At 36.9% G+C, this 18,618-nt stretch overlaps 2 protein-coding genes across 20 annotated transcripts in view; one reads left to right on the plus strand and one right to left on the minus strand.

Moving 5' to 3' along the window:
* Nucleotides 1-9,481, plus strand: part of LOC131740776 (acyl-coenzyme A synthetase ACSM5, mitochondrial-like) — a 131,555-nt gene extending 122,074 nt beyond the window's left edge. The window contains 6 exon segments of the mRNA XM_067013288.1: nt 3,830-3,928; nt 4,916-4,970; nt 4,973-5,042; nt 5,145-5,244; nt 8,321-8,440; nt 9,321-9,481. Of these exon segments, the coding sequence (XP_066869389.1) occupies nt 3,830-3,928; nt 4,916-4,970; nt 4,973-5,042; nt 5,145-5,244; nt 8,321-8,440; nt 9,321-9,407 (531 nt within the window). The 3' untranslated portion in view covers nt 9,408-9,481.
* The window catches only part of ERI2 (ERI1 exoribonuclease family member 2), a 29,085-nt gene that overhangs the window by 4,843 nt on the left and 5,624 nt on the right, over nt 1-18,618 (minus strand). For 8 of the 19 annotated variants that reach the window (XM_059036978.2, XM_059036976.2, XM_067013280.1 and 5 more), the window contains 4 exons: nt 18,346-18,446; nt 17,793-17,874; nt 11,962-12,050; nt 8,299-11,761 (listed from right to left, as the gene is read on the minus strand). In XM_059036978.2, the coding sequence (XP_058892961.1) occupies nt 10,430-11,761; nt 11,962-12,050; nt 17,793-17,874; nt 18,346-18,446 (1,604 nt within the window). In that variant the 3' untranslated portion in view covers nt 8,299-10,429. Of the gene's footprint in view, nt 1-3,826; nt 5,943-6,895; nt 7,796-8,295; nt 11,762-11,961; nt 12,051-17,792; nt 17,875-18,345; nt 18,447-18,618 lie in introns of those variants that run through there. The other 11 variants (XR_010836549.1, XR_010836548.1, XR_010836550.1 and 8 more) reach the window with 11 other exon arrangements.

An 18,618-nucleotide genomic window follows, 5' to 3' on the forward strand; every position in this document is an offset into this window, starting at 1 on the left:
TGGTTGCAGCATTCTCTCTCTCTTCCTAAGCCTGCCTGGCCAGTTCCTGGCTGTCATGTAACCACTGCCATTTTCATCACTTGATCCCTAGGGGGCATCCTATTATCCCATCAGCACACTTCGTACAGGGTTAGACTTGTTCTCGGATCAACCCAGCCAAAACTAAGTATAGCCAAAGGAACTTACACTAATACATAAAAGAAAACAATAGCAACAAAAACGCAAAATGGATGAGTTTACAGAGACCTCAGAATCAATCTTAACTGAGGGTTAGTTGTAGATGAGACTAATGTTTCCCAAGCTTATCTGATCATAAAGAATCACATGGGTACTTGTCAAAAATACAAATTCTCAGGCTCCTTCTCTAGAGAGCCTGATTCAATAAATTTAGGGTGGGATGTTGAAATCTGTGTTTTAAATAACACCTCAGGTAATTCTTATAGTCAGGTAAGTTTGAGAAAGTTTAGATGAGATTGGTTGCTGATCTCACTATTTATGGAATAAACCAGATGCTGGTTCCTTTCCCTCACTTTCACTTTGCTATGGAACCTTGTCTAAAGGTAGGATTGCCTGATGGTTTTGGTCTGGCTCTGCTATTCACTAGCTGAGTATCTTTGGTTAAGCTGTTAAAGTCTGTTTCCTTATTTGTAAAACAGGGACCAGGGTGAACAACTTGTCCCAGTTTGCCTGGGACTTATTTACTTTTAGCCCTGAAAGTAGTACATCCTGAGGATACACCCCCTGCCTTAGTCACCGGCAAATCAAGATGGTTGGTAACCCTAATAATAACAGAACTGATTTCATAGGTTTCTAGTGAGGATTAATGAGGTAATATTTCTAAAGAGCATAGCAAAGTGCTTGGCACATAATAAAGGTCCAAAAGATAGGCACTGTTACTATTCACCTCTCCCTGGAATTCCTTTCCTTTGAAAAACTTTTCTAAGAAGAGATGGTAGAGCAGCATTGATTACATTCTGTAAAAAGACTTAACAATAGTTCATTGGTTAATAGGCTGCCTTAGGTCAGATAAAGAAATACTGATAATTAAGCATTATCATATCTGCATTACAAGTAATCAAAAATTGGCATTTCACACGTTTTCTCTTGATGACAATTCCCAACATGCATGGCTATCAGAGTCTCACAGGCATAGCTGTACTCACAGCCATCCCAACTGCAATGTACCACCAGTTCCCCACTCATTTAAGCCCAGTGTTTTATTGGAGTAACTATCTTTAAATGCAAAAATTGTGTGGCCAAGAAGAACAGTGCATCCCCCATGAGCATCTCCACTTTCACTTATTTATCCAAATTTCTTTTTATCATAGTAAAAGACAGATAACTTAAAGTTTACCATTTTTACTATTTATAAGTACACAATTCAGTAGTATTAAATAATATCACATTAAATAATGTTGTGCAGGTGTCACCACTATCCATCTCCATAATTCTTTTCATATTGTAAAACTGAAACTCTATATCCATTGAACAATGACTCCTCAATTCCTCTTCCCACCTGTCCTTCACAATCACCATTCTACTTTCTGCCTCTATGATTCTGACTACTCTAAGTACTATGTATAAGTGGAATCATACAGTATTTGTCTTTTTGTAACTGGCTTATTACATTTAGCATAATGTCCTCAAAGTTCATCAATGTTGTAGCATGTGTCAGAATTTCCTTTAAGGCTGAATAATATTCCATTGTGTGTGTATATATATATATATATATATATATATATATATATATACACACCACATTTTGCTTGTTCATTCATCTATTGATGAGTGCTTGGGTTGCTTCCATATTTTAGCTATTGTGAATAATGCTGTGATGAACATGGGTATACAAATATCTCTTTGAGACCCTGCTTTTGATTCTTTTGAGTATATACCCAGAAGTGGAATTGCTGGATTATATGGTAATTTTATTTTTAATTTTTATTGGAGTACAGTTGATTTACAATGTTGTGTTAGTTTCAGGTGTACAGCAAAGTGAATCATTTATACATATGGTAATTTTAAGTTTTTGAGAAACTGCCATACTGTTTTCCACATTTTAGATTCCCACCAATAGTGCACAAGGGTTCTAATTCCTCCACATCTTTGCCAACACTTGTTATTTTGGTTTTTTGATAGTAGCCATACTAATAGGCTCATTGTAGTTTTGCTTTCCATTTCCCTCATGCAGCCACCTTCATTTTTAACTCTTTCCCATGGGTTTTATTATTGGGCCCCTCCCTACCTAGCTAAGAGCATCTTTAGTGACATTCTGACATCTGGGGATGTACTCTAACCAGCTGGATATCAAGTTTTTGCAACTTCAAAGATCAAAGCTCATAATTTTCATGTTTAAACATTCTAGGACCCCCTTGAACAATGAGGAATTAGATTCTCCCCAGAGATATAATATTTTATCTATTTTCCCATCTATTAAATAGTAGTCTGTGTTAAGTAATTGGAACTCTTAACATATCTCTTCTTGATACCTGAAACCAAATAATTCTTTAGATGACTGGGTGGGAATTTATACTTCTTTATTTGCAAGAATTTAAAAATAAGTTAATATTTAGAATGCCTTTCAAGTTTCTCATTAGGGACATAAGCACTTTTCCTTCTGGAAAGGGCCAGATAAATATCATACCCTTATTTTCCAACAAGCTACATCTCAGGTTTGAAGGGTGTATATAAAAGCAGAGTAGAGTTTTCATATTTAGAACAGCTAAAAGTAAGAGCAAAATCTGGTATATGAGATGAGCAATCAATCTGAGAAATGCTTATTTGGATTTTTAGAAAATGGATTGAACTCCCTGGAGAGATTCCACAGAGAAGTATAATGATGAAAAGTATAGGATCTAGAGTGTGATTGCTGAGATTTGAATTCCAGCTCAATCATGCACTGTGGCACTACATAAACTCTCTGCGCCGTAGTTTCCTCATACAAAATGAGCATAATAATACTCCTAACCAGATATGGCTGTTGTAAGGACTAAAGAAGATAGCACATATAAAGTAGTTAGAGCATTAGCATTTATTATTTAGGATGCTAGCTACTATTAGGTACTTCAGAGAACACGAGAGGATAAAAGAGCAAGGCTTCGGATTACCCACCACTGTCTCAGCCAGAGAACATTCCCCTTTTCCTGCTTACTCATATTGGGCTTCTGAAGTAAGATTTTGTTTGTTTATCAAAGTTTGAAAACCAGTAATGAAATATTTATTTGAAAGGAAAAGACAATTAAGATATATTGCTAAATGATAAAAGCAGGTTGCAAAACACTAATATTATAAAGTGATCCTATTTTTTTCTGTCTATATCATCTCAAAGGTTATTACCAAAATGTAATTATTGCTGGATGATAGAATTAAAGAAAAATTTTATTCTTCTTTCACATTTTGCTAACCTGCATTTTACAATATATTTTGCAGTAAGAATTTAAATAAATACATTTCTCTTAGGAATTTAAAGTATACTTAAAATTTTTCTGAAGTCTGCATTCTTAAATGGCAAAAAACAAAACAAAACATGCAAAGCAAAGATTTCAGATGTGGCATTAAATAAAAATTCCCTTAAATAAATTATTCTGTTTCTTTCTAGATTTTATTTATTTATTTATTTATTTTTTTTGTGGTACGCGGGCCTCTCACTGTTGTGGCCTCTCCCATTGCGGAGCGCAGGCTCCGGACGCGCAGGCTCAGCGGCCATGGCTCACGGGCCCAGCCGCTCTGCGGCATGTGGGATCTTCCCGGACCGGGGCACGAACCCGTGTCCCCTGCATCGGCAGGCGGACTCTCAACCACTGCGCCACCAGGGAAGCCCTCTTTCTAGATTTTAGATGCAAATGGCAATGTTCTACCACCTAGACAAGGAGATACTGGCATTCGAGTTCTACCTAACCGACCATTTCGCCTTTTTACACATTATGTGGTAAGAGACTTATTAAATAACATCTCATTTTCTATTTATTTCTCAAAAGTGCTTGGTAACGATCTCTATTTGCCACAAAATACACCTAGGATAGGTATTCAGCCTTTTCTTGAGAGATTCGTTGTCCTGAACAGTAATCCCTCGGACAGGGAACTGAAGAAATACCCAAATGCTTATTAGAGAAGCGCACACTGGTCCCCCCAGGCTAGATCACTGCTCCAAGCCCGTGAAGGTAAAAGGAAGGGGGCCCTAGAAAGAAGACAGCCCTCTTAATATCATTAATCCTCTCTGCTGTAAATCAGCACCCAATAATTTTCCTGAAATCTGATTAGTGGTTTCCCTTCACGTAAGGAGTGAGAGAGACAGAGAATGGTGCAGTGAGCTTAAGTAATTTTCTTTCTCCCAAGCTCCTTACTGTTTGCAAACATACTTTCTAATTACAGTATACAAATTAGAGAAAAGTTTACATCAGTAAAATCAAAGGCCCAGGTTTTAATTGTCAGTGGATTTTACATAATGTAAAAATACCTCCTTTTTCTTCCTGCTAAACTTACAGAATCAATTCTCTACTTTTGTGTAAAATGAAACCAAATACAAAACAAATACAAAAACCCCCCTCTCTGTTGACTCATTTGGTACTTTCTTTTAACTCTGAGTATTGACTTCTCTTTTTTCCTACAAGTGTTTAGATATTAACCAATTAGCAAAAGACTTATTTAGCCTTCTCCTCTGAGCACCTGCAATATTTTTGTGACCAATCTAAGAAAATTCTCAGGATGGCAGCATGCCTAGTCTTTGTAATTACAGTTTACCTTTCTGATTATTGGGCTGGCTCAATGCTAGACTTTCATCCCTATTTCCCATGCTTGCTCCTCTTCATTCAAAGGATTCTCAAAAACACCAAACTTTTCTTTCTCCTTAAATATTTAAAAATCCAACTGAACAGAAGAGTCACATTCAAAATAATATTAATTATTAGTTTTACAGGCTAATCCTACAGAAACAGCTTCAACTCTACGAGGCAATTCCTATATCACTGGGGATGGGGCTATACGGATGAGGATGGACATTTCTGGTTTGTTGCAAGAGTGGATGATATCATATTATCCGCTGGGTAATTTTCGTCTGTGGATATGTTTGTGTTAAAAGACTGTAGGTATTCTGGAGTTAACCTTTTGCTCACCTTCACAAATTCCTGCCATGTTTTGTTTCCCAGTTACTGAATTGGACCGTTTGAGATAGAAAGTGCCCTGATTGAGCATTCTGCACTTGCAGAGTTAGCTGTCGTCAGCAGCCCAGACCCCATCAGAGGAGAGGTAAGAGAACTGATTTGTCTCTTATAGTTTGTTGGCAGTCTAACATACTTCTAAACAGTAGTTCATTGAAACAGAATTATCCAAATGATTCATTCACTATGTAAGTTAGAGACTCATTACTAAATATGCAAGTCAGATAGAAATATGCTAATCAGAGAGAACTGCTACAGAATGAAACTGAAAATATATACTATAAAGAATCTGAATCCTTTCCATGGAGTGCTGGGGCAAAGACGGTGTGAATGCCAGCAACCCACGCTCACACCAGGATAGGGTGCCAGAAGTCAGATAGAAGGCTCAAGTTTTTACCCAGAAGGTCTGGAAACCAACATGGACCCTGGTGTAGCTGAGGAGGATAGGCTAGCATCAGATATCGCGAGTGGGAGCAAGGTCTGAGACAGTACTAAGTAACCAGAAGTAGGCTGGCTCGGTCAGTAAGTAGAGGGTTCAGGAAATAAACTATGAATAAGACAGGAGTCCTCAAAGCTTACTTCTGTTGGGGCTGATCACATGGTAGTTTGGGTTTAAAGGTTCCACGCCACTCTTCAGGCCCCCTTTGCCAGGCAGGGTCTCCAATATTCCAGGTAATGAGAGTATGGAACAGATTCAATGATTATTGAAGTTTGTCCCTTTTCTCTGAACTCCACCAGTAGGGTTTCATGAGTCTATATATATATCTGAATCACTTTGCTGTACACCTGAAACCAACACAACATTGTAAATCACCTACACGTCAATAAAAAATTTTTTAAAAAGAGAGGATTCAAAGCTGTAACGTATAGCATGGTTCCATTTTAAAGTATAAATATTGGGAAAAAAACAGGAATAATTTATACCTCTTTGCTGGTTTTCTCTGGAGAATAGCATTAAAAATGATTTTTAATTTCTTAAAAAGGAAGTTTGTGAGGATTAAATAAGTTAACATAGGTATAGGCCTTATAACAACATCTGGAATATATTAAGTCATTAAAAATATTAGGTATTGGGGCTTCCCCGGTGGCATAGTGGTTGAGAGTCTGCCTGCCGATGCAGGGGACACAGGTTCGTGCCCCCGTCCAGGAAGATCCCACATGCCGCGGAGCAGCTGGGCCTGTGTGCCATGGCCGCTGGGCCTGAGCTTCGCAAAGGGAGAAGCCACAACAGTGAGAGGCCCGCGTAACGCAAAAAAAAAAAAAAAAAAAAAAAGGTATTAGTTGCAGTAGTAGAAGTATGAGATTTTTTTTAATCTAAAATCCGTAAGTGGGCTTCAAAGTTTCTCTGAAATTCTGTGCAAAAGAAATTACTACAACTAATAACTAATATTTTTAATGACTTAGTATGTTCCAGGTATTGTTATAAACCCTATACATATGTTAACTTATTTAATCCTCACAAATTCCTTTTACAGAGAAGGAAATTCAGGCAGAGAGAGGTGTCCTAACTTGCCTGAGATTACACGCAAATTGTGACTTGAACCCAGGCTGTCTGACTTCAGAGTTCATGCTCTTAACCATGTTAGATTGTTCCTTAATAATTTATCATTTTCTGTAATGGTTTATAAAGACTTTTATAAAGATAAGTTAGACTTTACCCAAGGTATACAAGTCATCAATATGCAAACCAGTATTTAGACACTAGTTCTTAAAATAATTTGCCTTTGAACAATTCACTTATAGCAAGGATAATTTTTTATTCATAAAAATGTTGATAAGAAATAGAGCAGGCATAAATACAAATAAATTTATTGAAATGTCAAAAAATGGATAGGATAAAATTATATACATGCATACACACACAACTGCTCCATGGCACATGTAATTTAGAAAATTTCAAGGTGTTTTGGTAAAGATAGAAATAAATAATTGCTCATAAAATGTTGTAAAACTGCACACTGATAAGCAATGACCAAAATGTGAAAATTTTATAACTGCAAGTCTTCACTTCTCACTAACTAGTTGTCCTGAGTGACTTAGTCTTTCAAATAATCCATTTTTGATCAACTATTTACTCCCAGACCAAGGTAGATAGGTAATGTTGCCAATTTATCTTCAAGCTAGATACATGAATCTGTGAATTCAAAAAGATTTAAGCCTCTTAAGTGCAGAATATTTAATCATAAAATTTACAGGTGACTCTCCCGAACTATGCCCACAAGGCAGCATCATTCCATGGCAAACCCTAGGCTGGTATTCTGGATTTGGTGGTGCATACTAATTGACTCACCTAGAGTTCTGCCTCTAGGGAAGGCAGTAAACGGCAGTGCTGGCAGTGCCCCAGGAGAGAACACTTAGAATTCCCATACACTCTTGAAGGGGACTACACATGAAGAACAGCCTCTGTCTTCTCCAGTAAAGGTCCAAAATTTCTGGGCAGGATTTTCTAAAACATTTCAAGGAAGGGTGAACTTTGGGGAACAGGATTTGTGAGCATGAAGTGATGAAGTCTTCCCTGTCTTCTGCCAATTATAGAGCAAGGACCATCACCACTTTTATTACTGAAGGCCAGGTAAATGGGTCAGAGCAATAGCAAAGTGACTGCTGGAATCTTCATAGCCTTGCATCAACAGAAATGTCTATGGAATAAAAGAGTAGACAGTCTCACTCAGTGAACTGTTCCCTTCAATAAGGATATGGCAAACCCATGAGAATACTGTTCATTACAGCCACACTGAGGGTGGTGACCTATGAGCTAGACTAGATCAGGCTGGGTTGTTATATAAAAGACTGTGCTTAGTGCATTACCAAGTTTCCAAAGCAAAACTTTTTTGAAGGAGATAAAAGATGAGGCAAGAAGTCAAGAGCAGAGATGATCAGAAACAGGTCAGAAGGTAGAGTTTAAGACGTAGTTAGATGAGAATGTTCAAGTATAGATCATAATCAAAGCAGGGGTTCCAGAAGCTCTTGTATTAGATATAAAATCTAGGTGTGGGAGTCAACTGGCTGGCTTAAAAGCATACAGCTGGGATCAGACCGTAATAAACCTTTTGGCCCACCCCATCAGGTATTTAGATTAGATTCCCAAGTTAAGAGAAAGAAAAGACACACTAAAACATAAGAATATACAACTCATCTTCCTGGTGTTCAAATATTTATTTTAGGTAGTAAAGGCTTTTATTGTTCTGAACCCTGATTAGAAGTCAAACGATCAAGAACAACTGAAGAACGAGATTCAGGAGCATGTAAAAAGAACTACAGCACCTTACAAATATCCCAGGAAGGTAGGTATTCTGATTATGAACAATATTTGACTAGTATTTTGGAAATTTTCAGCTGTTTATTTTTTCCATTTTAATGAACATTTTCCTCAAACATGCTATACCAAATATTCCAAACTAAACTAATGACATGGATAAGAATCAGAATCTTTGAGATTAAAATGAAACCCTTAAACTAATTTGTTGGGTCATTTGGCTAACCTGACTTATAGTAAATACAGTAAGTCCCCTATATTCGAACAAGTTCTGTTTGGAGAGCATGTTCATTAAGTCCAGTTTGTTTGTTAAGTCTAACAAAGTTAGCCTAGGTACCCAACTAACACAATCGGCTATATAGTACTGTACTGTAATAGGTTTATAATACTTTTCACACAAATAATACATAAAAAACAAATACAAAAAATAAAGAAAACATTTTTAATCTTAAGTACAGTACCTTGAAAAGTACAGTAGTACAGTACAAGAGCTGGCACACAGGGGCTGGCATCGAGTGAACAGGCAGGAAGATTACTGACTGGAGGGGGAGGAGGTGGGAGATGGTAGAGCTGAAGGATCGTCAGCAATATGAGACGGAGGGCAAGCTGCAATTTCACTCACGCCTGATGCTGATGGCACAGGTTCGGGTTCCTTGCTGGAACCAGATGCACGTTCGCATCTTTGAAAGTTCACAAATTGAAGGTTTGTGTGTAGAGGACTTACTGTACTAAATATCAAGAAAAATATCCTCAACAATACCCCTCTCCCTTTTTTGGCTGCTACAAAAAACCCACCCCAATGGGTGTCCTGATTCTTTCACCTAGAGTTCATAATAGAACTTTTATATAATTGACTTTGTCTAAAGATGAAAACTTCTGGGCTCATTTTCTTCCCTTGATATCTACAGGTAGAATTTATTCAAGAGCTGCCAAAGACTATTAGTGGGAAGATAAAAAGAAATGAACTGAGGAAGAAAGAATGGGAAACAATTTAAATTCATTACTTATCATGATATCTATAAAATAAGGCTCTGTAAAACCACAAGATTATGAAAAGGTGATTTAAAAATGTGACAGTATGCTTATAAATTAATTGATTTTAAATATCTTGTGGTTATAACATCACAGGCTGAATTCTGAAATAAAATATTCAGTAAATTCCTCTGCATTGGTAATATAAATAGAATACCATCAGCTGCTGAGGAATTTTTAAACATATAGTATAGAAGCGTTTCTGAACCAAATCTCTGACCTGTTAGATTTCAAATCTTAGTTGAATAATTCTTCTGATATGTTGACATACACATCAGAACCAATTTTCAAGGGTTGAAATAAAACTAAACAAGTTATAAAAGATTTTAGAAAAACTTAAAATATTAGATTATCATAATTCTCAAAGTACAAAAGTATCTACCTGAAAACAGTCTAGTGATTTTTATTGGTCACAGTTTTATTCAAACAATTAAAAATAGTTTAAAATTTGTTTCAAGGTCTAACTGTAAAAGAAGGATATCATATGTTGTACACCTGAAACCAATATAATATTGCATGACAATTATAATTCAATAAAAAGAAACAAGGATATCATATACTAGTATTGCTGCTTATTATATTTAATCTAATAAATACAGTTTACCAAGTATTTCATTTGTGGTTCTTAAAAAAAGTATGATAAATTTCATATGGGTTAATATGTGAAATATAAATAAAACAGTAGAAGATATTATCAGAATACTCATAATATGTGGGAATTCAAGGGGGCAATCAGCATTCATACATGAACAGAAGACAAATTAGATAACTGGTGAATGAAATTAGAAGCCTGTGAAATTCTTTTTTCTATTTTCAGTGTGTGTGTGTGTGTGGGGGGGGGGGGAATGTGTTGAATAGCCCCAGTGTAGCTTACAGAGCTCAGATACACTATGTCCTCACTACTTGTAGCCCTATACAAATTTTTTTCTCTTTACTGCAGTAAAAGTCAGATTGAGGTAAAAACATAGTTTACATGTAAAAAAAGTCAATTCCTCATTGAAGGTCTGAGTCTCAATGAATTTTTAGTAGGAAAATCTACATTTCTGTCACAAATATGGCTTGTTTCTGGAGAGTTAAAAGTGAGTCCCCCTGGGGAATGAGACAGAACTATGCTGTTGGCTCTCTCCTTTTGAAGTGTTTGTTCCCATTTGAAATAACCACAACATTTTCTCTTTTCTTGGTACTTCCCAATAGGACAACAGTAGAAGACTTTTCCATGGTTCGGTCCATTATTAGAAGCAACATGTCTCTTAGATCTTCGGCCACACTTGCATAAAGGAGGTGTTATTTTCCCACCCTTCCAAGGATCTTGTACGTTAACTGTAGAAGTTAAGATAGAAGGGAGAAGCTTCCTGGAAGAACTTCCCCCTGGGGAGCCATTAGATGACGTAGGCTTTTCTTCATGAATAGTGAAGGTCTGTTTTTTTGCCAGTGGGAAAGGTAGGGGACTGGATGGATTCCTCTTAGCACCACCTAAATGAAGAGGATGTTTCCCCCAAACTAAAGGATGAGATATATTGGCATTAACACTGTTGAAGCTACTTGATTTACATTCAGGTAACTTAAAGTCAAAAGCATCTGAACCTGGATCTTTGGCTTCTTTTATATTATAAATAGTAGTATGTGGACTCTTATATACAATAGACTTAGAGGTATCAGATTTTTGAGGAGTTTCTTCTGTGCCTCCAAAGTTTTCTTGACTTAACATTTCAGATTTTTCTAAAACCATTAATCTTTCTCCAGAATTAAATGAAGTTTCTAAGTTTGAGTCACTAACGGGAGGCATACAATATATATTCTGCTCAGGTTGAGATGATGGCAGTAAAGCTACATCCTCCCAATCAGTCAACATAGGTAAACTGTCAAGAGCAGAACTCATTTCCATATCAGGATTATTAACAGATGAAATGGTAGTTGAAACAAGTATCAATTCTGAACCAACTGTTGAAGACTCAGAATTGGTATTAAATGCAAGATGTTGGTTTATTTGCTTCTGCATAGGTGTATTCAAACTGGAAGACTGTAACTGCCCCAGAGAGGTCCAGGACTTAGTATTAAAAAGAGATAAAGAGCTTTTGACATTCTGACGGCCTACATTTACATTGCCCTTTAGTTGTAACTGATCTTGCTGTACCTTTATAGGAAAATTCATACCAACTGACTTCATTTGCACTTTCTCATAGGATTTTATTGCATTTTTAGGCTCCCTACCATATATGCTGGGATCATGAATGTTACTGTTGCAGGCTGATATTTCTTCAACTTGATCCATATTCAAATTTCTGGTGAAAATGTTAGGATTCCTCTTAGTGGGAACCTATGATTTCACAGACAAATCCAACAGCTTTAGATATTCTGCATTCATAATTTCTTTAGTACACATTATATGACAAAAAAGAAAAATGTCATCATTGATTGATTTACAAATGACAGCATACATGACATCTACATTTCAACTTGCCTATGATTACTTCTAGAGTTTGAAATAACAGAATAAAGAGGTAAGACACTACTAACCTTGTTCAAGGACCTTGTAATTTTCATTAAGCAACCATCCCTGATCATTTTCCAAGCAAGAAGGGCAGTATTCCTAGAATCATCCAACCCTGAGGAAACAGATATCAAACACTGAATTTAGTGGTACCAGTGTAAAGAAATATAGCAAAAAATACCATCATTTAAGCAGACATTGGAACACACTGTTGGTTTTCTGATCATCTACTAATTTTAATCATGAAAAATGGTCTTGTAGAAAGCTGTGGCAGCCTTACCAATGAAAGATTTCCCACATTTACAGAGGAGGTGAAATTTTGTTAGACAGTTCGAAAATATATGACCGAGTCCTGTCCCCACTGTCCTGGGAGTGCACAGAGAGTGGCTGCCCACAGGAGACCTACAAGCAGATGCCAGGCCCAGCCCCTGCTGTCCCAGGAGTACATGGACAGCCCTCACCCCTAGGAAATCCACAAGAAGCCACCAAACCTGCCCCTGCTGTCCCGGGAATGCGTGGAGACCACCTGCCCATACAAGACCTGAGAGCAGGCGCCAAGCCCTGCCCCCACTGTCTCGGGAGTGTGTGAATAGCAGTCACCCATAGGAGACCACAAGCAGGTATTCATCACTGGTACTGGCCTGTAACTTTCCTTTTTTGTGGTATCTTTGTCTGGTTTTGGTATCAGAGTGATGGTGGCCTCATAGAATGAGTTTGGGAGTTTTCCTTACTCTGCAATTTTTTGGAACAGTTTCAGAAGGATAGGTGTTAGCTCTTCTCTAAATGTGTGATAGAATTTACCTGTGAAGCCATCTAGTCCTGGACTTTTGTTTGTTCGGAGTTTTTTAATCACAGTTTCAATTTCATTATTTGTGATTGGTCTGTTCATATTTTCTATTTCATCCTGGTTCAGTCTTGGGAAGTTGTACCTTCCTAAGAATTTGGCCATTTCTTACAGGTTGTCCGTTTTATCAGCATACAGTTGCTAGTCTCTTATGATCCTTTGTATTCCTGTGGTGTCAGTTTTAAGTTCTCCTTTTTCATTTCTAATTTTACTGATTTGAGTCCTCTCCCTTTTTTTCTTGATGAATCTGGCTAAACGTTTATTAATTTTGTCTATCTTCTCAGAGAACTAGATTTTTTTTTTTTTTTTTTTGCGGTACGTGGGCCTCTCACTGTTGTGGCCTCTCCTGTTGTGGAGCACAGGCTCTGGACACGCAGGCTCAGCGGCCATGGCTCACAGGCCTAGCCACTCTGCAGCATGTGGGGTCTTCCCGGACCAGGGCACGAACCCGCGTCCCCCACATCAGCAGGCAGACTCTCAACCACTATGCCACCAGGGAAGCCCAGAGAACTAGCTTTTAGTTTCACTGACCTTTGCTATTGTTTTCTTTGTCTCTATTTCACTTATTTCTCCTCTGATCTTTACGATTTCTTTCCTTCTACCAAGTTTAGGTTTTGTTTGTTCTTCTTTCTCCAGTTGCTTTAGGTTCCTGAGCTAAGACTGTATTGCTATAAACTTCCCTCTTAGAACTGCTTTTGCTGCATTCCATAGGCTTTGGATTGTTGTGCTTTTGTTTTCATTTGTCTCTAGTATCATTCTTTAACACCATACACAAAAATAAACTCAAAATAGATTAAAGACCTAAATGTGAGACTGGACACTATCACACTGTTAGAGGAAAACATAGGCAGAACGCTCTTTGACATAAATTGCAGCAATATCTTTTTTGATCTGTCTCCCAGAATGATGGAAATAAAAACAAAAATAAACAAATGGGACCTAATTAAACTCAAAAGCTTTTTCATAGCAAAGAAAACCATAAATGAATCGAAAAGACAACCCACAGATTAGGAGAAAATATTTGCCAATGATGTGACTGAGAAGGGATTAGTCTCCAAAATTTACAAACAGCTCATGTGGCTTAATATCAGCAAAACAAACAACCCAATCAAAAAAGGGGCAGAAGACCTAAATAGACATTTCCCCCAAAACATACAGATGGCTAAGAGGCATATGAAAAGATGTTCAACATCACTAATTATTAGAGAAATGTAAATCAAAACTACAATGAGATATCACCTCACACCAGTTAGAATGGCTATCATCAAAAAATCCATAAATAATAAATGTTGGAGAGGGTGTGGAGAGAAGGGAACCCTCCTACACTGTTGGTGGGAATGTAAATTGGTGCAGCCACTGTGGAAAACAGTATGGAGGTTCCTTAAAAACCTGAAAATAGAGCTACCATATGATCGTGAAATCCCACTCCTGGCAGGTATCTGGAGAAAAACATGGTCTGAAAGGATACATGCACCCCAATGTTCAGCGTTGTTTCCAAAACATGGAAGCAACCTAAATGTCCATTGACAGAAGAACGGATAAAGAAAATGTGGTACAAATATACAATGGAATATTACTCAGCCATTAAAAGAATGAAATAATGCCATTTGCAGCAACATAGATGGACCTAGAGATTGTCATACTGAGTGAAGTAAGTCAGACAGAGAAAGTGAATATCAAATATCACTTATATGCGGAATCTAAAAAAAATGATACAAATGAACTTATTTACAAAACAGAAACAGACTCACAGACTTAGAGAACAAACTTATGATTGGCAGGGGTGAGTGGGGAGAGGGATAGTTAGGGAGTTTGGAATTGACATGTACACACTGCTACATTTAAAAAGGATAACCAACAAGAACCTACTGCATAGCACAGGGAACTCTGCTCAATATTATGTAACAACCTAAATGGGAAAAGGATATGAAAGAGAATAGACATATGTATATGTATAACTGAATCACTTTGCTGTACACCTGAAACTAACACAACATTGTTAATCAGCTATACCTCAATAAAAAATAAAAAGTTTAAAAAAACCCCTATAGGATCATCTCAATAGATGCAGAAAAAGCTTTTGACAAAATTCAACATCCATTTATAATAAAAGCTCTCCAGAAAGTGGGAATAGAGGGAAATTACCTCAACATAATAAAGGCCATATATGACAAACTCACAGCTAACATCATTCTCAATGGTGAAAAGCTGAAAGCATTCCCTCTAAGATCAGGAACAAGGCAAGGCTGTCCACTCTCGCCACTTCTATTCAACATAGTTTTGGAAGTCCTAGCCACGGCAATCAGAGAAGAAAAAGAAACAAAAGGAATCCAAATTGGAAAAGAAGAAGTAAAACTGACACTGTTTGCAGATGATGTGATACTATGCATAGAATATTCTAAAGATGCTACCAGAAAACTACTAGAGCTCATCAATGAATTTGGTAAAGACTCAGGATACAAAATTAATGCACAGAAATCTCTTGCATTCCTATACACTAACAACAAAAGATCAGAAAGAGAAATTAAGGAAACAATCCCATTTACCATTGCATCAAAAAGAATAAAGTACCTAGGAATAAACCTACCCAAGGAGACAAAAGACATGTACTCAGAAAACTATAAGATACTGATAAAGGAAATCAAAGACGACACAAACAGATGGAAAGATATACTGTATTCTTGGATTGGAAGAATCAATATTGTCAAAATGACTATATTACCCAAAGCAAGCTACAGTTTCAATGCAATCCCTACTAAATTATCAATGGCATTTTTCACAGAATTAGAACAAAAATTTTAATTTGTATGGAAACACAAAAGACCCTGAACAGCCAAAGCAATCTTGAGAAAGAAAAAGGGAGCTAGAGGAATCAAGCTCCCTGACTTCAGACTATACTACAAAGCTACAGTAATCAACAGTATTACACTGGCACAAAAGCAGATATATAGATCAATGGAACAGGATAGAAAGCTCAGAAATAAATTCACACATCTATGGTCAATTAATCTCTGACAAACAAGAATATACAATGGAGAAAAGACAGTCTCTTCAATAAGTGGTGCTGGGAAAACTGGACAGTTACATGTAAAAGAATGAAATTAGAACATTCTCTAACACCGTATACAAAAATAAACTCAAAATGGATCAAAGATCTAAATGCAAGGCTGGATACTATAAAACAGAGGAAAACCTAGGCAGAACACTCTTTGACATAAATTGCAGCAATATTTTTTTTGATCTGCCTCCTAGAGTAATGAAAATAAAAACAAAAATAAACAATTGGGACCTAATTAAACTCAAAAGCTTTCGCACAGCAAAGGAAACCATAAACAAAACAAAAGACAACCCACAGAATTGAAGAAAATATTTGCAAACAAAGCGACCTAGAAGAGATTAATCTCCAAAAAACACGAACAGCTCAAGCAGCTCTATGTCAAAAAACCCCCAAACAACCCAAATGAAAAATAAGCTGGGGCTTCCCTGGTGACGCAGTGGTTGGGAGTCCACCTGCCGATGCAGGGGATGCGGGTTCGTGCCCCGGTCCGGGAGGATCCCACATGCCACGGAGTGGCTGGGCCCGTGAGCCATGGCCGCTGGGCCTGCGCGTCTGGAGCCTGTGCTCCGCAACGGGAGGGGCCACAACAGTGAGAGGCCCGCGTACAGCAAAAAAACCCAAAACAACAAAAAAAGCAAACAAACAAACAAAATAGGCAGAAGACCAAAACAGACATTTCTCCAAAGAAGACATACAGATGGCCCAAAGCACACGAAAAGATGTTCAACATCACTAATTATCAAAGAAACGCAAGTCAAAACTACAGTGAGGTATCATCTCACACTGGTAAGAATGGCCATCATCAAACAGTCTACAAACAATAAATGCTGGAGAAGGTGTGGAGAAGAGGGAACCCTCCTACACTGTTGGTGGGAATGTAAATTGGTACAGCCACTATGGAGAACAGTATGGAGGTTCCTTAAAAAACTAAAAATAGAACTACCATATGATCCAGCAATCCCACTCCTGGGCAAACATCCAGAGAAAACCATAATCTGAAAAGATACATGCACCCCAATGTTCAGTGCAGCACTGTTTACAATAGCCAAGACATGGAAGCAACCTAAATGTCCATCAACAGAGGAATACATAAAGAAGACGTGGTACATATATACAGTGGAACATTACTCAGTCATAAAAAAGAATTAAACAATGCCATTTGAAACAACATGGATGGACCTAGAGATTATCATACTAAGTGAGTATGTCAGACAGAAAAATACAAAATATCATGATACTGGTCATATGTGGAATCTAATTTTTAAAAAAAGATACAAATGAACTTATTTACAAAATAGAAACAGACTTACAGATATCGAAAAAACTTTATGGTTACCAAAGGGGAAACGTTGGGGGGAGGTATAAATCAGGAGCTTGGGATGAACATACACACTACTATATATAAGATAGATAACAAACAAGGACCCACTGTATAGCACAGGGAACTCTACTCAATATTCTGTGATAACCTATATGAGAAAAGTATCTAAAAAAGAATGAATATATGTATATGTATATATGAATCACTTTGCTGTACACCTGAAACTAACACAACATTGTAAATCAACTATATTCCAATAAAATTAAAATTAAAAAAAGTATATGACCAACATTCTGTAGGAACCATGTTTTATGAGTAATCTAATAGTCTTGTTCAGTTTTTTCCCTAGGCCACTGTATTATTTGGGCATTTGTTTATAATCTCCATTTGATTTGGCTAATTCTTTTCATTCTTTTTAGCAAGTAGAAAGCCACTACATGACAGTCTTTATCTTACAATATTGTATGAAAGTGGTAATTTGAATATCTTGGAAACAGTTTGAATTGTATAGATTAGGGCTTTTTTCAGGCTGAAGGATATTCCTTGTTAATGACATCATCAAAAAATGAGGTTCAAATGAAAGACTGTATAAAAATAGAATGACTTACATAATAAAATTTTAAATTATACTAACCAAAATGTTCTCGTCCCAAGAATTCTATTCCCACATCCTGCAGGGCACCACGTAGTCCTTTTGGTTTTCTCCTATAGAAAATCTAGTCAAATAAAAGACAAATGTCTTTAAAAATGATTACTATTTGAAAGGCTATGTATTTTTTTAAACAGTTTTTTGAAAAAAATATGTATTTATTTGGCTGCGCAGGGTCTTAGTTGCGGGATTTTTGTTGCAGCATGTGGGATCTTTAGTTGTGGCATGTTGGATCTAGCTCCCTGACCAGGGATCGAACCTGGGTCCCCTGCATTGGGAGTGTGGAGTCTTAACCACTGGACCACCAGGGAGGTCCCTTAGGGTCTAGGTATTAACCATTTACTTCTCATAATTTTTATTCTATTAGATTTGGAATGTGCTTATTTTTGTGTTGCTCTATATACTTTAAGAAAAGTATTTATGTGAATGTTTCAAAATAAAATATTTTGTTTGTAGAAACTCATACCCATGCGTGGGATAAAGTTTAATCATTTTTCAATAGAAAGAAAGTGAACATGCCCCCATCTTTGACCCTTACCTTGTAAGTTACTCTGAGATCAATCCAAGAATTAAGAAACACAGGTTTTAACAGCTGTTTTCTTTTACACTCATACTCCAGGCAAACCCCCAAGTCCCAGTCTGCATTAAGTATATTAAAACAGAACAAAGTCAATGATGCCAGCAGTTTTTCCTTATGCTATCATTTACAAGTAAAATGGTGAAAGATGATATAAAACAGAATAGCAGGACTTAGAATAATATATGAAAGTGTATATTATACTATAATAGTATACTATATTTTAAATATAAT

The sequence above is a fragment of the Kogia breviceps genome, chromosome 14, assembly GCF_026419965.1.
Source record: "Kogia breviceps isolate mKogBre1 chromosome 14, mKogBre1 haplotype 1, whole genome shotgun sequence".
Classification (NCBI taxonomy): domain Eukaryota; kingdom Metazoa; phylum Chordata; class Mammalia; order Artiodactyla; family Physeteridae; genus Kogia; species Kogia breviceps.